This window comes from Notothenia rossii (genome assembly GCF_949606895.1).
Source record: "Notothenia rossii genome assembly, chromosome: 6".
Classification (NCBI taxonomy): domain Eukaryota; kingdom Metazoa; phylum Chordata; class Actinopteri; order Perciformes; family Nototheniidae; genus Notothenia; species Notothenia rossii.
The window spans coordinates 4,230,915-4,249,598 of record NC_136909.1 but is presented as its reverse complement, the minus strand read 5'-3'; the positions used below and the strand labels follow the sequence as shown (position 1 = coordinate 4,249,598).

The window sequence follows — 18,684 nt, the reverse complement described above, 5'->3', positions numbered from 1 at the left end:
CCCACCCGCATTTATATCCTTCATAAGAGGTTCGGGTAAATCTGACCCGGATACAATACCAGGACAGACACACAGAGAAAAACACACAGAAACACAGAAACTAAAGACACACACACACACACACACGCACGCACGCACGCACGCACGCACGCACGCACGCACGCACGCACGCACGCACGCACACACACACACACACACACACACACACACACACACACACACACACACACACACACACACACACACACACACACACACACACACACACACACCATTGAATGCATAGAGAAGCTGTTTGATCCTGTTTTTCCCTTGATCTTTACCCTTTGTAGTGTGTACACAAAACTATCCTAGAACATTATAAAAATTTTAGATCTTCCAGAAATGTCTAAACATTTTACATGTTCTCGCACTGTCCCCCCCTCGCACCTGCACGCCGGAGGAGGGACTAAACAGAGACATAACCTCAGTGTAGTAACAGTGTAGTGCACAACTGCAATTATCTACCAACAAAATGGCCAAAAGATATTCTGCTCAGAGCCTTGGGGCTAATAATGGATGAGAGTGAGTGGAATGCATTAGAAGAACACGGTGAAGTGGAACAGGAAGACATTTCTGAAGATAAGGATAATGTGGAGGTAAACTCAGAATTTGACAGCAAATTGGAAGATCAACTTGACTCAGAGCCAGCTGCTGGATGACCCCCACAGCCAGCCGCAAGAAGACCCCCACAGACAGCTTCTGGAAGACCCCCACAGCCAGCTGTGAGGTCTGTGGACCCTCAAAGGACTCCAAGACACAGACTACATGCAGCAACTGCAACAAGTACATCTATTCACATAAAGAAGTTCTGTACATCATGTGTTTCCTAAACGGACTTGCCCATTGACTCACATGACGTTCTGCAGCGTCACTTCATCAATATATTTTTCGGAAATGCTGTATTTTATGAATAGTGACTGTTAATTGTTTTAATTTGCTTTGTGTTTATATCTGTTCTATCATGTAATTTATATGGATGTTTCATTTTCTCTATATTTCACAGCCAAATACTTTTGGATGTGTGGTTCTTGTGTTCCAATTGCTGCTAAATTGCTTTATTTCCTTCAGGGCTTTGATTATTATATGAGAGAAATAATAAACATTAATGAAAAAATGTTTCATTTACATTTGTCCTAGAAAAGCATGAGCAAAATGTAAACCTAGTTTTTATTACAGTGTATTTTTTTTTAACACAAATTAAATTTTTATCACAAAAACGATGGACACTTCCATTGTTACAGTACATTTGATCTAGCAAAGAGCATTTTCAAAAACTCATCATATATTTCATTTATATTGTTGGGGAATGAGTTAAAGACAATATATATATAAGGAATTGTACATGTTGAATTTAGTGTGTGAACATAACAAAAGGGTTAAAGCAAAATACTTATTTTTGCCTCTGAGTAGCCATGTCATAAAACTCACTATCCAAAACAGTCTTTGTGAATGAAGGAAATGCATAAAGGGAGATGCAGTGTAGACAGGCAGAATAAAGTCCAAACAACGGTTATAAAATAAATGAAACCTGGTCCTAAGACTTTTTCTCTGTAAATAAAAACAAAGTTTGCACCTTTATACAATACAATACAGCTTTATTTATAGAGTCATTTAAACCTCCAGACCAAAGTGCTGTACAGGCAAATAAACAAAACAAAACATACAAAAAGTAATACAGCTCAGCTCACACACCATAAAAGAAGGAGTAAAAAAAATAGACAATTTAAAAGCAATAAAAGCAACGCTCTAAAAGATGTTAATACACAAAGGAAAATAGGTGGGTTTTAAGGAAATAGCAATACCAGTTTCACTTGGGAAAGGAGAATGAAAACCAATAATTAAGAAGAAGTGTATTGAAATATGGCAGAAAAGGTGGGAGTAAGATCAGAAAGGGAGGAGATGCCACTAGTTACAGAAATCAGTCATAACAAAGATCTATACAGAAAGGAACAGACGGGAGGAGATCATCATCACTAGACTCAGACTGGATCATACAGGATTAAATGGCACAATGTTTATAATGGGAAAAATCGTAGTTGAGGTATAATTCCACAAGTGGTGATAGGATGATATGGTGATACACACTATTGTACAGTAGGTGGCGGTATGCACCTTAAAGTTGTTTGCAATCCGCCAAAAACTGACAGAAGAAGAAGAAGAACCTGGATCCATATGGCGTCTCGTCGCTACGGTTCTCTCTCTCTGTGTTCCAGATAAAGTGTGTGTGAGCTCCAGCACTACTGATCCATCATCTGTGTGTCTGGATAAACCTCTGAATGGACTCTGTGCTCTTTTTTCTGGAGCGTTTACCTCGGACATAGAAGCTAGCTTAGCATGCTAGCTGGAAACACGTTAGCAACACTAGTCAGATTGAGAGTTTGATGGAGAGAGAAACGGTGTGTCTAACGGAGTTTGCAGGAAAAGGTGATCTAGTAAACATGAGTAAAGTCCAAATGCTGCTGTGGGTGAAGAAGCAGCGACTCACTGCTGCTGCTGAAGAGATATTTGCTCTGTTTGAAAAAACGATAGCAGAGTACGAGGAGGAGCTGCTTCTTTCCAAAGAGGAGAACGAGAGACTCCAGAAACTACTGGACGCTGTTTTAAAGCCTCAGCTTCGGATACACAGAGCAGGTATGTTCCCTCTACTCTTAATCAACACTTTAAACCAGGGGTATCCAAAGTACGGCCCGGGGGCCAAATGCGGCCCGATGGCCATTTTGAATCGGCACTCTGCAAATTCAAAAAGTATGATGAAATATGGCCCACAAATGAAACTTTTGCTTTTCTTATTTGTACTTCTTAAATATATATGTTGGCCTAAAGATATATTACACAGTAGTATTCATGTGTTAATAAGCCCACTTTTAAAATAAATTCAGTCAATTCATGTTGATAAGCGCCAGCCAATCAAATCCTGTTTATGCAAATCTGACAGTACAAGCGCTAGCCAATCAAACCGCGTGCAAGCTGGGAGAGCCAGACCGCAGTTAATTTTCTATATTCCGGAAAATGGAGGAGAAATGAGTTATTGCGGTAGCAAATTACCCGGTTCTTTATGACCAGTCGCTAATAACTTACCGGGATACAAACCGGAGGAACCAGGCATGGAGGGAGGTGGCAGAGACAGTGGGTGAAACTGGTAGGTTTTCGCCTGTTTGGGGATTTTATATCCAGTTTACTTCGTTTTAACATTGCTATTGCTTTCTATGTCGGGGGCGTGAGATTCACGTGATTGGTTGTTGGTCGCGTTGCTCGCAAAAAATACCCAAGCTTTCAGGCACGCCCAGCTCCAAGATTTTTTGAAAGCTGCTGTGTGGACGGGCCGTTATGGTCAAATAAATGCAAAATCTACAGGCACTAGCGGAGTGGTAATCACTCTGCTACTGTAGTGTCCGAGTATATATATAGGACAGGGCCACTATGTTAAATTGTTTTAATGAGCATGTTGTGTCCTGTGGCTCTCTGTTTGATTCAGTTACTAACTCTGCTGCTGTGAACACCACAGTATGTGACTCTGAAAAACGTGTTTTGGAAAACCCCTTCAGTTTTTCTCCTATTTCTATTGAAATAGTCCATGAAGCGTTAGCCAAGTTAGATCCTAAGAAACCGGCTGGTCCGGACAACGTAGAACCTTTCTTTTTAAAGATAGCTGCAGATTTTATTGCACCACCTCTTACTTCTCTTTTTAACCTCTCCCTCAGCACAAAAACAATTCCAAAAGTATGGAAGTCAGCTTATGTCCTGCCTCTATTAAAAGGTGTCGAGGCCTTTATTAAATAATTATAGACCCATCTCTAAATTATCAGTTCTGGCCAAGGTTCTTAAACGACAGGTAAAGGTGTTTTAATGTAAAAATGACATCCTATGTAAACATCAGTCAGGCTTCAGAAAGCAACATTCACTGCGACAATGAAAGTGGAGAATGATATTGCTAATATCTTAGAAAAAAGCAGAGTTGTTCAGCTCTGTTTATTGATCTTTCCAAAGCTTTCGATACCGTCGATCATCATATCTTAAAGCAGAGGCTGGCCAGTATTGGCATATCCAGCCATGCAGTGGGTTGGTTTGTGAACTACCTCTCTGAAAGGTCCCAATGTGTTCACTTTGATGGGCTGTCTTCTGAGTGGTTAAACATTACAAATGGTGTGCCACAAGGTTCTGTTTTAGGTCCACTTTTATTCTCCATCTACATCAACAGCTTAGGTCAAAATGTGGATGAAGCATCTTTACATTTTTATGCGGACGATACCGTGATGTATTGTGCAGGTCCCTCCATTAAGGAGGCTGGTGTTAAATTACAGGCTGTTTTTTAACATTATTCAGACTCAGCTCGCTGAGCTTATGCTTCTTTTAAATGTTGATAAAACTAAGGTAATGCTATTTTCAAAAGACAACAGAGACCACTTTGGATATTGTTACTACGCAAGGAAAAGTAATTGAAGTGGTTGTCTGTTTATAAATACCTTGATATCTGGCTTGATGATTGCCTCTCTTTTAAACTTCAGGTCAATAATCTGCTTAGAAAGCTAAGGGTGAAGCTAGGTTTCTTTTTCTGAAACAAGTCCTGTTTCTCGCTTGAGGCCAGGAAAATGCTAGTCTCTGTGACCTTTTTACCTGTGCTGGACTATGGGGATCTGACCTATATGATATCCATTACCTGCTCAAGTTAGATGCCGCCTCTCACAGTGCGCTGAGATTTGTTACTAACTGTAAAGTACTTACTCATCACTGTACCCTGCATGCCAGGGCAGGTTTGCCTTCACTAACTGTACGGAGGCTCAGTCATTGGTACATGTTTATCTATAAAGCCATGTTGGGTAAACTACCAACTTATATATGCTCTTTGATCTCACAGAGAGTGGCAAGTAGCTATTGCCTGAGATCCCAGGATGTGTTTTTTATTACATGTGCCAAGTGCTAGGAGTGTCTTGGGTACAAAAACTTTTATGTGCGCTGCTCCTCTAGCTTGGAACACTATGCATTTTCTTTTGAAACTGAGCATTTTGGTTGCCCTGCATCATTTTAAAGCTGAAATGTTATTTGCTACCTGTCATTGTGAATAAGTTTGTAATTTTGTACCCCTGTAATTCTGTTGTATGATGTTCTTTTTCTTTTCTGTTGTTTTTATGTGTAACCAATGTGCTGCAGGTCTATGGGATTAGTTATGTATCATAAAAATAAAGCAACACTTTCTCACAATAAAGCAAAACTATGAGTTTAAAAGATTAAAAAAAAAAAAAAAAAACTATAAGTTGCGAACAAATCATTTGCGTAATCATGTAAACTATAAGTATTTTTTCTTTGTTTTAACATAGGTTTTTGTTTGCAGTTCTTGTTTCTTCTTTCTCAATGATCAGACTTTTGCTCTCGCTGCAGCTTTCTCATTTGTGCTCCCTCACTTTTTGTTTGAGATTCTGACACAAACCTCCCAGGTGGGCGGGACTTTTTTGTCATTGGCTACTCAGTTTTGGAGTGACAGCCCAGTCCTCCAGCGATTGTACAGTGCAGGCAGCTGCGGTGCGCCAACAACACCTCCAGAAGAACCAGCATTTCAATTATTATAATACTACAAGTGAAAATATATGTAAGTATTGATCATTTGCGTTGTTTGTGCTGTACTATACGGTCTGTTTCTTTATTGTGTTAAGTGAGAAGTAAAGCTGTGCTATGAAAGTTAGCTTTTGCTACCTTTAGATCCATAACAATGCAAGCTAAGTAGCCTAACAGTTAGCTACATAGCTAGCAGTGTGAGTGAGCGTTCAGACACCGGCGCACACAGTCAAACTGACTCGTGTTCCTGACTCTACCAACAGGCTTTCATGATTCTGTTTGAATATGTAAGTATAAGCCATGATAGCTTATTTTATTAACACACTAATTTGATATGAAAATCAATGGAGGCTGAGTTAACTTGGTAGGAAAACCTACTGTCCATGACTGCTACTGAGCTGTGTTTTATTTGTTAACTTTGTATTTTTAATTTCCTAAAACATTTATTTTCCTCTCATATTAACAGTGTGGATCATTGAGACAGCGTGGCGTCCAGAGTCTTATCCCGTTTTCCCACTTCCTCTGAGGGGACAGCACGGAGGGGGGGCAGGGCATGGAGAAAGACCTGCACCATCTTCATCCACGCTGGCCGTAGTTGTTATCACCGGCTCAGTGTTATTTCATTTGACCAAATGTCTTTACATTTAATAGATTTTATTATTATCCACCTTTTTGTTTTATGTCCTTTTTATTCAAAACATTCTTTGAGACTTCATCTTCTGGTTCAAATTTCAATAAATGTAATTTGTATAATCACTCTTTTGTCTTTATTCTATATGAAAATGTTAGAGATTCCATTCAAATCTGTTGATTATTCAGATCTTCCTCAGGCTAGGACTGTCGAGTTTGTAATGCTAAATGTATATCATTTTCTCACAGGATATAGAACGAGACAACATAAGATGTGAGCATGTTCCTAATTGTGTTGGTATGCAGCCTAGGTCTGGTCTGTTTAAAGTCCATGTAATGTCCAAAATAAATGTTATTCTGTGTTAATAAATCGCTTCATCACTTTCCACTGTTTCATTTGACATATCAACATCAATGATTCTTTCCATAAATACCCCCCAAATAACATGAAATGTGTGCCACTTTCCCGTGTTATTCCGCTCCGGGAGCGAAAAGCTTGCCAGCCATTAACCCAGCTGTGTGACGTCACACGTGGCAAACAACAGCCTCGTCTAGATTGTTTGTTTTGTATCCTTCCGCTATTTTCGCTCAACATATGTGTAACCGGACCTCGCTAAACTTTTTTTATCTAACAATTCATGATGGGGAAGCGATGTGTAGTTGTGAGCTGTGAATGTTTCCTGATTGCTATAAACATTGATCATGGGTGCTGGAAGATTGTGAACAAAACTCGGGTAAGAATTAAGTTACTACAGGTGTTATGCCAGCTTGAGCTAAATGTCACCAGAGTACAGTGAACTTGCCTAGTGACTGAAATATATAAAAGTTGAAGTGAAATAAGTAAGGCCAAAAATGAATTACGTCTGAATATCTTTATTATTTTTACCACTTTTAATTATTTGTGGGCTCGCACATATACCAAAATAGACTAATGTACACTGCAATAAAGATCAAATGATACAAGTGAAAAATTAACAAAAGAACCCTTTTTTATTTATCAAACAGTAAATTAATACAATCTTACAAACTTGTGATTTGGAAAATGTTGTTATATTTACATGTTTCTTTGGAAAAATAATATTGTAAATGATGTACTTTGTAAATTATTTACATCATGCGAAACCATTTTAACCAGTTCAGCTGCATGACTTATGTCAAATTACAGATTTGGCCATTGAAATCCCTGATAGCGGCCTCCCGGTTCAGGGTAAGTCTTCCGTATCTCGGTTACAGCACATGCAGGCAGCGGGACTCTGATTTTTGGGCCGAGTACACCCCAGCACCAACGTACAAACTGTCGATAAGCTGTATATCGATACTTCCTAATGAAAAAGAAGTATACAGATTATAAATATATTTGGAAAAAATAAAATGTTATGTAGTACTATTATGTAGCAATGGTTACAAATTGGCTTATAACATGATATTTGTATTTTACTTGTACAAAATAAATATGAGGTTGTACTTGACTGCTTGACAGAATCATAGACCTCTTATATATTTCCTCACATGTGTAGTTGTTTCTTTTCCCAAGCATACATTGAACTTGCATACACAGAAAAAATAAAAGCCAAGCTGTTTTTGACTGCTTGAAAGAGTTTAATGGTATCTTTAAAAGTGTACCATATCTGTAGCGACTAAAAGTATTATATGAAAGCAAAGCTGCAATAGGCAGTTGGGTCAATCAATATTTACTTACTGGTGTAGTGGGCCATCAACTGCTCTGTGTTGTTGTTTGTATTGAAGATACGCTATTTTCAGTGTCCAAACACTGAGACAGCCTTCTCTAAAGCCTGGGTGGCTAATAATGCACCTTGGTTTCTCGTCGGTGTCTTCTATCTGGCAGAGTCCTGCACGGGTCTGATTTTCAAGACCCGCTCCCGCCCCGCACCCGTGACGTGCAGTACCGAACCCGCCCCGCTACCCGCACATATTGCCAATTAGTTCCGCAACCCGACCCGACCCGCCGGCACAAGATCCGCAACCCGACCCGAACCCGCATATATATATAAGCAGTGACAACGTGCAATTATTAACACACGCAGTTGCATATTTGGCTCAAAAAGCCTGGGATGTTGTTTATTTTCTCCATCTAGGTTGACACCAAAAGCCTCCCAGACGTTGGATTTCGCTCTTGAAGAAGAGTTATTGAAAATGGTGTATTCTCCGCTAGAGAGCTTCACCTCAGCCATTCAGAATGTGGTGCGCTCAGCAGCAGATAGATGCACTGCAGAGGTTATGATTATGCTCGGTCCCGCGGAGGAGAGGTCTGAGGATTTAAACATTAAACTAAAATATTATTGTTTAAATATATTTATTATGCAACACCCGCAACCGGACCCGCATCATCTTTGTTTTACCCAGAAGCGAACCTGGAAAAAAGCGTTTGAAAAAATACCACCCGCAAATCACCTTTTTTGCGGGTTACCCGCGGATACCCGACCCGATGCAGGACTCTGCTATCTGGTCAGTAGGTTGCAAACTGTCTATTTGTTCCATCACCTGTCAGATCTCTCTGCAGCATACACATTCATCTGCAGTGGGCATGCTTTCACAGCATTGACATGTACACCTGAATATTGTACATAACATTAAAAAAACTATATCTGCCGGACGTGTGAGGAACAGATGACAAATTAAGATCGACATTTAGTGCAGGTCAAATTAAATAAAACAGAATTTACCATTCAGTATTGCCGACTCGAGTCTCGCCGGCTGCGGAATCCGCTTCTCTTTCACAAGTTTCTGCCTCGTTGTTCGATTGCCGGGCAGGAGGCTCGTACTGATAAGGCAAGATGCCTTGAAGTGAAAGGCTAGCTGGTTCACTCTCTACTTCTGTAACTGAATCCAGATAACCCACCGAATCTGAGCTTGAATGATCGCTCTCGCTGTCGCTGTCTGAAGTTGTCGCGTTGCTTGCCATTTGGACTGATTTGATCAAATGGCAATGTTTGCCACGTGTGACGTCACCGCTCGTTCGCGAGTGATCGGGGGCGTACTCGGCAAACTTCGGAACCAACATCGGTTTTTAACGTATATGTCATTTAATTATGACCAAACTTTAAACATTTTTATTTATTTGTATTCTGGTGATATCTAAACTACATGTTAAAAAACACCTGTGTTAGATGCATTACATGGCCTTTAATAAAGCAAATCTGCCACTTTTATATTGTAGAATTTGTTAAATTAAAGTAGTCTTTAATTGTTTGTCCTAAACATAGCAATATATGCTTTTGAAATGTAACATGTCTTTGAAAAAAAAGGGAGGCAGTCTAGATTTCCTTTGAGGGCCACCAGCTGCAGAGAATGAACTAATTAAAGGGGCATGGCCCCACAGCTGTGAGAAATCAGCAATCAGGTGTCCACTTTAGGTAACTTTCCTGGAGCGTCAGACAAAGATATTAGAGTCCTGCGGGAGCCAAAGAGGAGGCAAATCCTACTCAGATTGAGCTAAGTATCGCTGGTTTTTTATTTTTATTTTATTTAGTTTTTTAGCCCCTCATGCTATAATCATGTGTATTTTCTCCATTCCTGTTCATGTGTCTTCTCGCAACTATCACTGTATCTCCTAATCGATATAACCGGCCTGCTCTCATCTATCCCACATGCTCCACTGAGATCCAACATCTCGTTTCAGGGGGCCTGTGGAACTGCCAGTCAGCTGTTCCTAAGGCTGACTTCATCTCTGGCTACGCTTCCCTGCAGTCTCTGGATTTCCTTGCTCTCACGGAGACCCTGATTACTCCATCCAACACATCCACCCCAGCAGCTCTCTCCACAGCATATTCCTTCTCCCACACACCCAGACCCTCTGGCAGAGGAGGTGGCACTGGTCTCCTGCTCTCTCCCAACTGGAGCTTCTCCCTCTTCAAGCTACCTAACTTCACTCCTTCCACCTTTGAATTCCATGCCGTCACATTAACCCATCCTATACAATGAACCATTGTTGTTCTCTACCGTCCACCAGGCGCCTTGGGGGACTTCTTGGAGGAGTTAGATCATCTCCTCTCACAAATCCCTGAAACTGGCCCTCCCGCTGTACTTCTCTGAGACTTCAACCTCCAGACAGGGAAGATAGACGAACTAACATCTCTGTTAACCATCTTTGCTTTCTCACTGTCTCCATCCCCACCAACTCATAACGCTGGCAATGTCCTTGATCTCATATTCTCAAGGAACTGCACTACTTCTAACCTCGCTTCACACATCGGATCACTTTTCCATTTCATTCTCTCTACCCTTTTCCAAACATAACAAACTAATCTCTTCTAACTCTGCACCTGTCCGCCGCAACCTCCGTTCCCTCTCCCCCTCTACCTTTGCCTCATCGGTGCTCTCAGCCCTCCCTTCCTCTGATTCGTTCCAACTCCTGCCTCCAAAATTCTGCTGCAGAAACCCTCCTCTCTACTCTCTCATCCTCTCTGGACTCTCTCTGTCCTCTCACATCCTCGGCAGGCTCGGCAGTCCCCTCCTGCTCCCTGGCTAAATGACGCACTGCGTGCTAATAGAACCATCCTTTGGGCAGCAGAGCGGAAATGGTGGAAATCCAAACACCATGACGACCTCCTAACCTATCAGGCTCTCCTCTCCTCTTTCTCTGCTTCCATCTCTCAGGCAAAAAGCACTTTCTTTCAAGATAAGATCCAATCTTCCTTTTCCAATCCCCAAAAACTATTTTCTATCTTCTCCACCCTCTTGGACCCCCCCACAAAGCCCCTCCTCCCTTCTGTCAAGCGACTTTGTTAACCACTTTGAAAAAAGGTTGATGATATTCGCTCCTCTTTTTCTGACTCACCTTTACTCACCGCTGGGTCACCAGACCCTCCCTTCACCCACACACTGACCTCCTTCTCCCCTCTCTCTCCAAGTGAGGTTCTTACCCTCGTTACCTCTGCCCGTCCTACCACCTGTTCTCTGGACCCTATCCCCTCAAACCTCCTTCAGACTATCGCTCCTGATATTCTACCGTTTCTGACCCATTTCATCAACACTTCTCTAACTTCTGGTCACTTTCCAAACAGTCTCAAGGAGGCAAGAGTAAACCCTCTCCTAAAGAAACCCAACCCATCTGAATCATCAGATCCTCCTTCTCACTCTCCAAGAACTTGGAGTTTCAGGCTCTGCACTTTCCCTCCTCACCTCATACCTCAAAGACCGCACCTACAGGGTAACTTGGAGAGGGTCGGAGTCCGACCCTTGTCAATTAACTACAGGGGTCCCTCAGGGCTCTGTTCTTGGTCCCCTCTTCTTCTCCCAGTACACAAACTCGCTCGGATCTGTCATTAGCCCGCATGGTTTTTCATACCACTGCTACGCTGACGACACCCAATTTATTCTGTCCTTTCCCCGCTCAGAGACCCAGGTCGTCGCACGCATCTCTGCTTATCTAGCTGACATCTCTTAGTGGATGTCTGCTCACCACCTCAAGCTCAACCTTGACAAGACTGAACTGCTTTTCCTTCCGGGAAAAGATTGTCCCACTCTTGACCTAACAATCAACATCGGCACCTCTGTTGTTTCCCCGACTCAGACTGCAAGGAATCTGGGTGTGATCCTAGATAACAAACTGTCGTTCACTGCAAACATCGCTGCTACAACCCGCTGCTGCAGATACACGCTTTACAACATCAGGAGGATACGTCCCCAGCTGACCCAGAAAGCCACGCAGGTTCTGGTCCAGGCTCTCGTCATCTCACGCCTAGACTACTGCAACTCCCCCCTGGCTGGTCTACCTGAATGTGCCATCTGACCTCTGCAGCTCATCCAGAATGCAGCGGCTCGTCTGGTCTTAAACCTTTCCTAAATTCTCCCACACCACGCCGCTCCTCCGCTCTCTTCACTGGCTTCCAGTAACTGCTAGAATCCACTTCAAGACACTGGTACTTGCGTACCATGCTGTGAATGGATCTGGCCCTTCCTACATCCAGGACATGGTTAAACCGTACCCCCCAGCACGTGCACTCCGCTCTGTATCAGCCAAACAGCTCCCTGCACCCGCACTGCGAGGGGGACCCAAGTTCCCATCAGCAAAAACACGTGGGTTTGCTATCCTGGCTCCAAAATGGTGGAATGAGCTCCCCATTGACATCAGGACAGCAGAAAGCCTACACATCTTCTTCAGACTGAAAACTCATCTCTTTGGACTCCACTTCCAGAGATAGAATTACTAACAAAGCACTTATATACTAATAAAGGGCTGGCTTATCTAAAGCCAGTTGAGTAGCACTTGAAATGTTTTAGCTCTATGAAACCTGATGTACTTATATGATTCTGTTTTCTTCAAATTTGTATTTTGTTGGTCGAACGCACTTATTGTAAGTCGCTTTGGATAAAAGCGTCAGCTAAATGCAATGTAATGTAATGTAAAAAATAATAGTATACAGTTTATATTGTGTATCACCTTTAGCTTGAAAATACATAGATCTGTTTTTTTAATCTATAAAATAAATAGATAGACAGACACTTTATCAATCCCAACTTGGGAAATTATTTAACAGCTGCAGTGTGTTCAGGTATTCAAATATTTAAAGTTGGAATAAAGTATAAACTACACAACACAAGTCTAATGCTCAGCAATCCATAAGAGAAGTCCGATATGTTCATGAAACTCCCCTGGAGACACCGACACTAACGTGGCCGAGTGGATTCCGGAGTTTGCTGCATGAGTTGCACTGTATGATCTGTGGTGTAGTGGGCTGTCACTCAAAAACCGACTAGCCAATGAAAATGAAATGAAAGTCCCCCACCTGGGACGTTTGTGTCAAAATCTAAAAAAAAAGTAGTAGTAGTTTACATGATTACAAAAATGATTTGCTTACAATTTATAGTTTTATTTTTTAAATGTATTTTATTTTGCTTGACTCAGTTTTTTTCTTTTAAACTCATAGTTTTGCTTTATTCTGAGAAAGTATTGCTTTATCTTTATGATGCAAAGCTAATCCCATACAGGTCTCCCTTGAAAAAGAGATTGTTGATCTCAATGGGATTTTACCTGGTTAAATAAAGGCTACAAAAAAGCAAGGAGGCACATTCTCAAAGGAGGCAGCTCAAGCTAACCATTTCTTCGTCACATCTTGAAACTCATTGAAATATGCAATTTTTGGGAGGTACCAGTCAACATGATCACTGTCTTGTTCTTGCTCTGACAGCATTTCTTGCACTGAGTGATGAGAGTTTGAAAACTCTTTGGAGAGTATTTGAAAAACCCCACGACAACTTTGCATCTCAATGATATTCCCATAATCAATCATGAGTGAATCAATCTCATGTGTTTCCTTGAGACTGCTGCAGCAGTAAGTCAGATAGGCATACTTATTAAAGCGCTTTTCAAGATGCGCTCCTTGAGTTACGTTCCACACTTTATTCATAAGCAAATTTGTTCCACTTTCAGCATTAGACTATAATGTATTGCAACATCCACAACATGCGGCACAAGTCTTTTTCCACAGAAATCCACGTTGTCACAATCCAGAAAGTCAATGCGGTCCTTCCGTATTCACTTTGAAGTCCGTGATTTATAAACTCACGATTCACATCCGCTCGTATCCATTCATTTCCAAGAGTATTTAATTAATTCTATAATATGTTGGCAACCATTTCATTCCACACGAATTTGTCCGTCACAAAAGTTTTGTAAACATTTCGTGGCTTCCTTCCTTGTCTTTCCATCAAGCCACTAGACGACTTAAACAGACAGATCTAACTCGTTTCTTTCCTTTAAATTACTCACAGTTTGAAGTGTTGCTTGGCCTCTGATGGTTAAACTTTAGATGATTTTGCGATGTGTTTGCTCAAAATAAAATAACAAACTTTTGCACATACAACAAAGAAAAGAGGCCTTTACAATATTCAAATAAATAAGCAAAAACTCAAATAAACAACTTAGGTATTCTTTCTTTCTTAATAATGCTTATATAACTTCATAACTTAAAGGGTACTTGTACGATTTGTACGTGTACGGTTAAAAACTGTTCCTCGACTGCGTCTCTCAAACAGATTGCCCATCACTGTGGCTCTAGCGCAGGCACCGTGGGAATTGTAGGCCTTTATAGTGCATTGACTACAGAAGTCACAATTAAGTGGCCTTTCTTATAAAATCAAAACACTTATACAATTGGAATCTGTGGAATCTCAGCTTTCATATGATATCTTTTTTGTGCAGATCCGATGAAGTATAAAATATGTCTACCGTGTCTACTATGTGCTAAGTGCGTTAGCACTCTTTCGCTTAGTGCTAATTCAGAGGCTCTGCGTTAGACTTGTGTTTTGTTTAGGCAAAAATTGTTCATATCATCAGGTAGCGGAGTTGTTTCCCGTTGAGTGGGTATGACACATTCATAGTTTGTTAAAGATCCCATGACATGGCCATTTCTATGATCATAATTCCATTGTTGAGGTCTACTAGAATATATTTACATTGTGCAATTTTCCAAACTCACATTGGTTTCTCATACAGCATCTCTGTATAGTATGTGTATTCACTCTCTGTCCTACCCCTCCCTTTGAGCCCACTGTGCTCTGATTGGTCAGCTCGCCCACTCTGTTCTGATGAGTCCACCACCGTTACAGCAGAACATCAGTGATTATGTGTTACAATGGCGTTTGTTAGCAACCAGAAAATGACGGCAGTAATGACAAACAGATAAGAATGCTGCGTGGGGTCTGGGTGCCGCGTTGGCGGGACGTTGCAAGGCTCGCTGCTGCTCACACAGACTCACAGCCTCGCCACGTCCCGCCGTCTCAGGCTGAGAAAGCTGCGGAGCTGCAGCTGAGAAACAATTGAGTGTGTGTGTGTGAGGAAGTCCGGATTGGTCAATTTGGACCAATTTGCGGACGTAACATAACAGCTCCGCGGACGTAACGGCTCGGTCCATTTGGAACAATGGGTCCATTTGTGTCGTCGTTACATCACTAGGTACCAGAAAGTAGGGGTGTAACGGTTCACAAACATTTCGGTTCGGTACGTACCTCGGTTTTTAGGTCACGGTTCGGTTCGTTTACGGTACAGCAGAAAAATGATCACAAAACATAAAATATATATATATTTTTTTTTATTATTATTAAACTGTGAATAATGTATTCACTCAAATAAATACAAAATATAATAAAATGAACATTAAGGTGCAGCATTTCGATGAACTGAAATAATCTGTATTTGAACTTTACTGTAGGCCTACTAGTATTCACAAAAGATAAACTATTAGTTTTGGGTTTTTACTGTAATTATTATTAAACTGTGAATATTCACTCAAATAAATACAAAATATAATAAAATAAACATTAAGGTGCAGCATTTAGATGAACTGAAATAATCTGTATTTGAACTGTACTGTACTAGTACCTAAGCAGCCGGTTTGACATTATGACTTGCTTTTCATTGTATTTTCATGTTTTTTTTAAAGAAAAATGTACTTGTCCACATTGCTTGCCGAAAGGGCAGATCTGCTGGCACTAAAAATGTCTCCTGCTGTGGAGAACACCCTCTCGCTAGGGACAGAGGTAGCAGATACAGCCAGGTAGCGCTTTGCTAACATGGCAACATAAGGATATTTGGCGTTTGTAGTAGCTTTGGCTCGGTCTAAACATTTTGCGAGTGGTGGAGGCTTAAATGCTAGTGGGAGTTGGGTTTGCACTTCAGTCTTTTTTCTTTTGGTACCGGTGATATTCACGTTCGGGTGATGCCTTTTCAAATGAGTGTGCAAGTTTGATTTATTGCCAGCCGCTTAACCAATTTTATTTGAAAAATGCCGACAAACAGCTTTGGTTCGGTCCACCTGTCTTTGTCCGTCAGCTCAATGTGAGCAAATTACTCTGAATGCTGCGACGCAGCACCTGAGATTACTTCCAAAAAGTTGTTCACGTTCTCAATCTTTTACGTTTAACGTTATATTCGTTCGGTACACTTCGGTACGCACGTGTACCGAACCGAAGGGCCGGTACGTGTACCGTTACACCCCTACCAGAAGGGAAAAGAGAAATCTCAAAGAGGCGTTCTCGGGCAGCATAGACAGGCCTTTTCTCTAAAGGGTGTACTTTGAGGGTTTGTGACTCTGCACACCGTTTACATGCAGAAAAAGCTACATAACACACAAGGAGACGGGTAATAACCTGAAAAGCATGACATGGGACCTTTTTAAATGTTAAGAAGACCTCAGACGCTGTTTCTTGCAAGATGTTGCGTTTTGCCCCCGCGAAAATGTTATTGCAGTATCATTTACCTTTAAATACGAAGGTCCTGTACATTTTTCTGTTAATACTTGCATACTTTTACTTAAATAAGGTTTGAATGCAAGATTTTAATTTGTAACAGAGTATTTTCATTCTACAGGCGTAGTGTGTCTGTGAATGATGCCAAATACAATTCCTTGTTTACATTGCAGCTAGTGCTGAACTGGAAGTGGAAAGGGGCTGGGCTACAGAAGGTGAATTGAGAAAACAAAAATACACAATAGGTGGGACTAAGAAAGATAATATGAAAGTATAAAAACAAAGGCATTAATTAGAGCTGCAAAATGTCTCCCATTGTAATGGTGATTAGATTTTGAAATTCTAACACTTAACAGTTTTTTCTGACTGTGTGCTTCCTGTTTCCTGCAGACGTCCAGCTGCTGGTGGTGGTTAAAGAAGAGCTTCTCCCTGACCAGCAGGAGTGGGGTGCCAGTCTGGACCAGGAGGACCCAGAGCCCCCCCCACACATTAAGCAGGAACTCAGGATCAGTCAGGAGGGAGAGCAGCTTCAGGAGCTGGAGGAGGCTGATATCACCAAGTCTACTTTCACTCCTGACCCTGTGAAGAGTGAAGATGATAAAGAGAAACCTCAGTCCTCACAGCCTCATCAAAGACAAACTGAACACATGGAAACAGAAGCTGATGGAAATGACTGTCGAGGACAAGAACCAGCCAGGAACTCAGATCCAGAGAGCAGTTTACAACCAAAGACTGAGGAGGACACTAGGGACTCTTCTGAACCTGACACTGAAGACAGTGCTGATTGGAAAGAGACCAGAGAACCTGCATCAGGCTCAAACTCACTGAAAGATAGACAAGAATCTGTCAGTGATCCACGCCGTAGTGCTGGAAAGAAACAATTTGGCTGCTCTGTGTGTAAGAAAGCTTTTTCACAGAGTGGACATGTACAGCAACACATGCGAATCCACACAGGAGAGAAACCATTCAACTGCTCAGTCTGTAAGAAAGCTTTTTCACAGAATATAGATTTAAAGGGGCACATGAGAATCCACACAGGAGAGAAACCACACAGCTGCTCTGTTTGTAAAAAATCGTTTGCATTGAGTGGAAATTTAAAGGCACACATGATAATCCACACCGGAGAGAAACCCTTTAGCTGCTCAATTTGTGAGAAAGCTTTTTCACGGAGTGGACATTTAAAGCAACACATGGGCATCCACACAGGAGAGAAACCACACAGCTGTTCAGTCTGTAAGAAAGCTTTTGCAGAAAATAGAGATGTAAAGCGACACATGAGAATCCACACAGGAGAGAAACCATTTAGATGCTCAGTTTGTAAGAAATCTTTTGCATTGAATGGAAATTTAAAGGCACACATGAGAGTCCACACAGGAGAGGAAATATACAGCTGCAATGTTTGTGACAAAAGATTTAAATGGCGTAATCGTTTAAAAAGACACAAGTGTGTTGGTCGTCAGTCCTCACAGCTTAATGAAATTCAAACTGAGGATAACGGAGAGGCAGAGCCTCCAACCAGCAGCTCAGCTGAACACATGGAAACAGAAGCTGATGGAGAGGACAATGAATAAGTCTTATGACAGTTCACCCATGAGAAAAATCTGTCAGACTACGTTAACATTGTTGCACAACATTCATTCAAAACTTAAAGTGGACCTATCATGCTATATTTGAATAATATATTGTAGGGACATACCTATATAAAAGATGTCCGCTAATTCTTTTTCAAAATAACTAACAGATCATGCATTTTAGCCATGCCTCATTTCGCTCTATTTTCTCTTTTTAACCCTGTTTTTGCAAGGGCTGAATCTGTGAGAAGTCTTTTTCACTGCTTTTGTTGCAGACTACAGCGCCACCTACAGGCCTGGCATATGTACTACTGTATTGTTCTTTATTTTTAAATGTTTTGTATCATTGCTATCCTGTTAATGAGCCCTGTTTTACATAAAAGTGCCTGTTATCTGTTTGTTTTTGCTTCTGTAACTGTAAGGCATGGTTCGGCAACTGGCGGCCGAAGAAGAGGCCGCCAGTTGCCAAGAGGCATTGTTGGCCCGCCAGCAATAATATATATTAAATAATAATATTTGGCCCGTAATCTTTTTATTTTTACAACATCGGACCGACAGTCGCACATATAGGCTATAATGTCCGAATAGAGAATCTACCTAAACCTGAAGAATACCTGAACTTTATCCATGTTGAGAGTGAATGACACACAGCACAGACACAATCAGGCACTGGGCACATGGG

At 41.3% G+C, this 18,684-nt stretch overlaps 1 protein-coding gene across 1 annotated transcript; it reads left to right on the top strand.

The window, feature by feature from the left end:
• Nucleotides 1–2,190: 2,190 nt before the first annotated feature.
• LOC307044028 (uncharacterized protein) lies at nucleotides 2,191–18,398 on the top strand. The gene is made up of 2 exons (XM_079689045.1): nucleotides 2,191–2,673; nucleotides 16,822–18,398. The coding sequence occupies exons 1-2, from the start codon at nucleotides 2,424–2,426 to the stop codon at nucleotides 18,000–18,002; spliced, it is 1,431 nt and encodes a 476-aa protein (XP_079545171.1). The 5' UTR covers nucleotides 2,191–2,423; the 3' UTR covers nucleotides 18,003–18,398.
• Nucleotides 18,399–18,684: the final 286 nt, after the last annotated feature.

Coding starts and splice junctions, on each gene's coding strand:
- LOC307044028 (XM_079689045.1), top strand. CDS start 2,424: ATGGAGAGAGAAACGGTGTGTCTAACGGAGTTTGCAGGAAAAGGTGAT. Junction 2,674..16,821: donor GCTTCGGATACACAGAGCAG/GTATGTTCCCTC, acceptor TGTTTCCTGCAG/ACGTCCAGCTGCTGGTGGTG.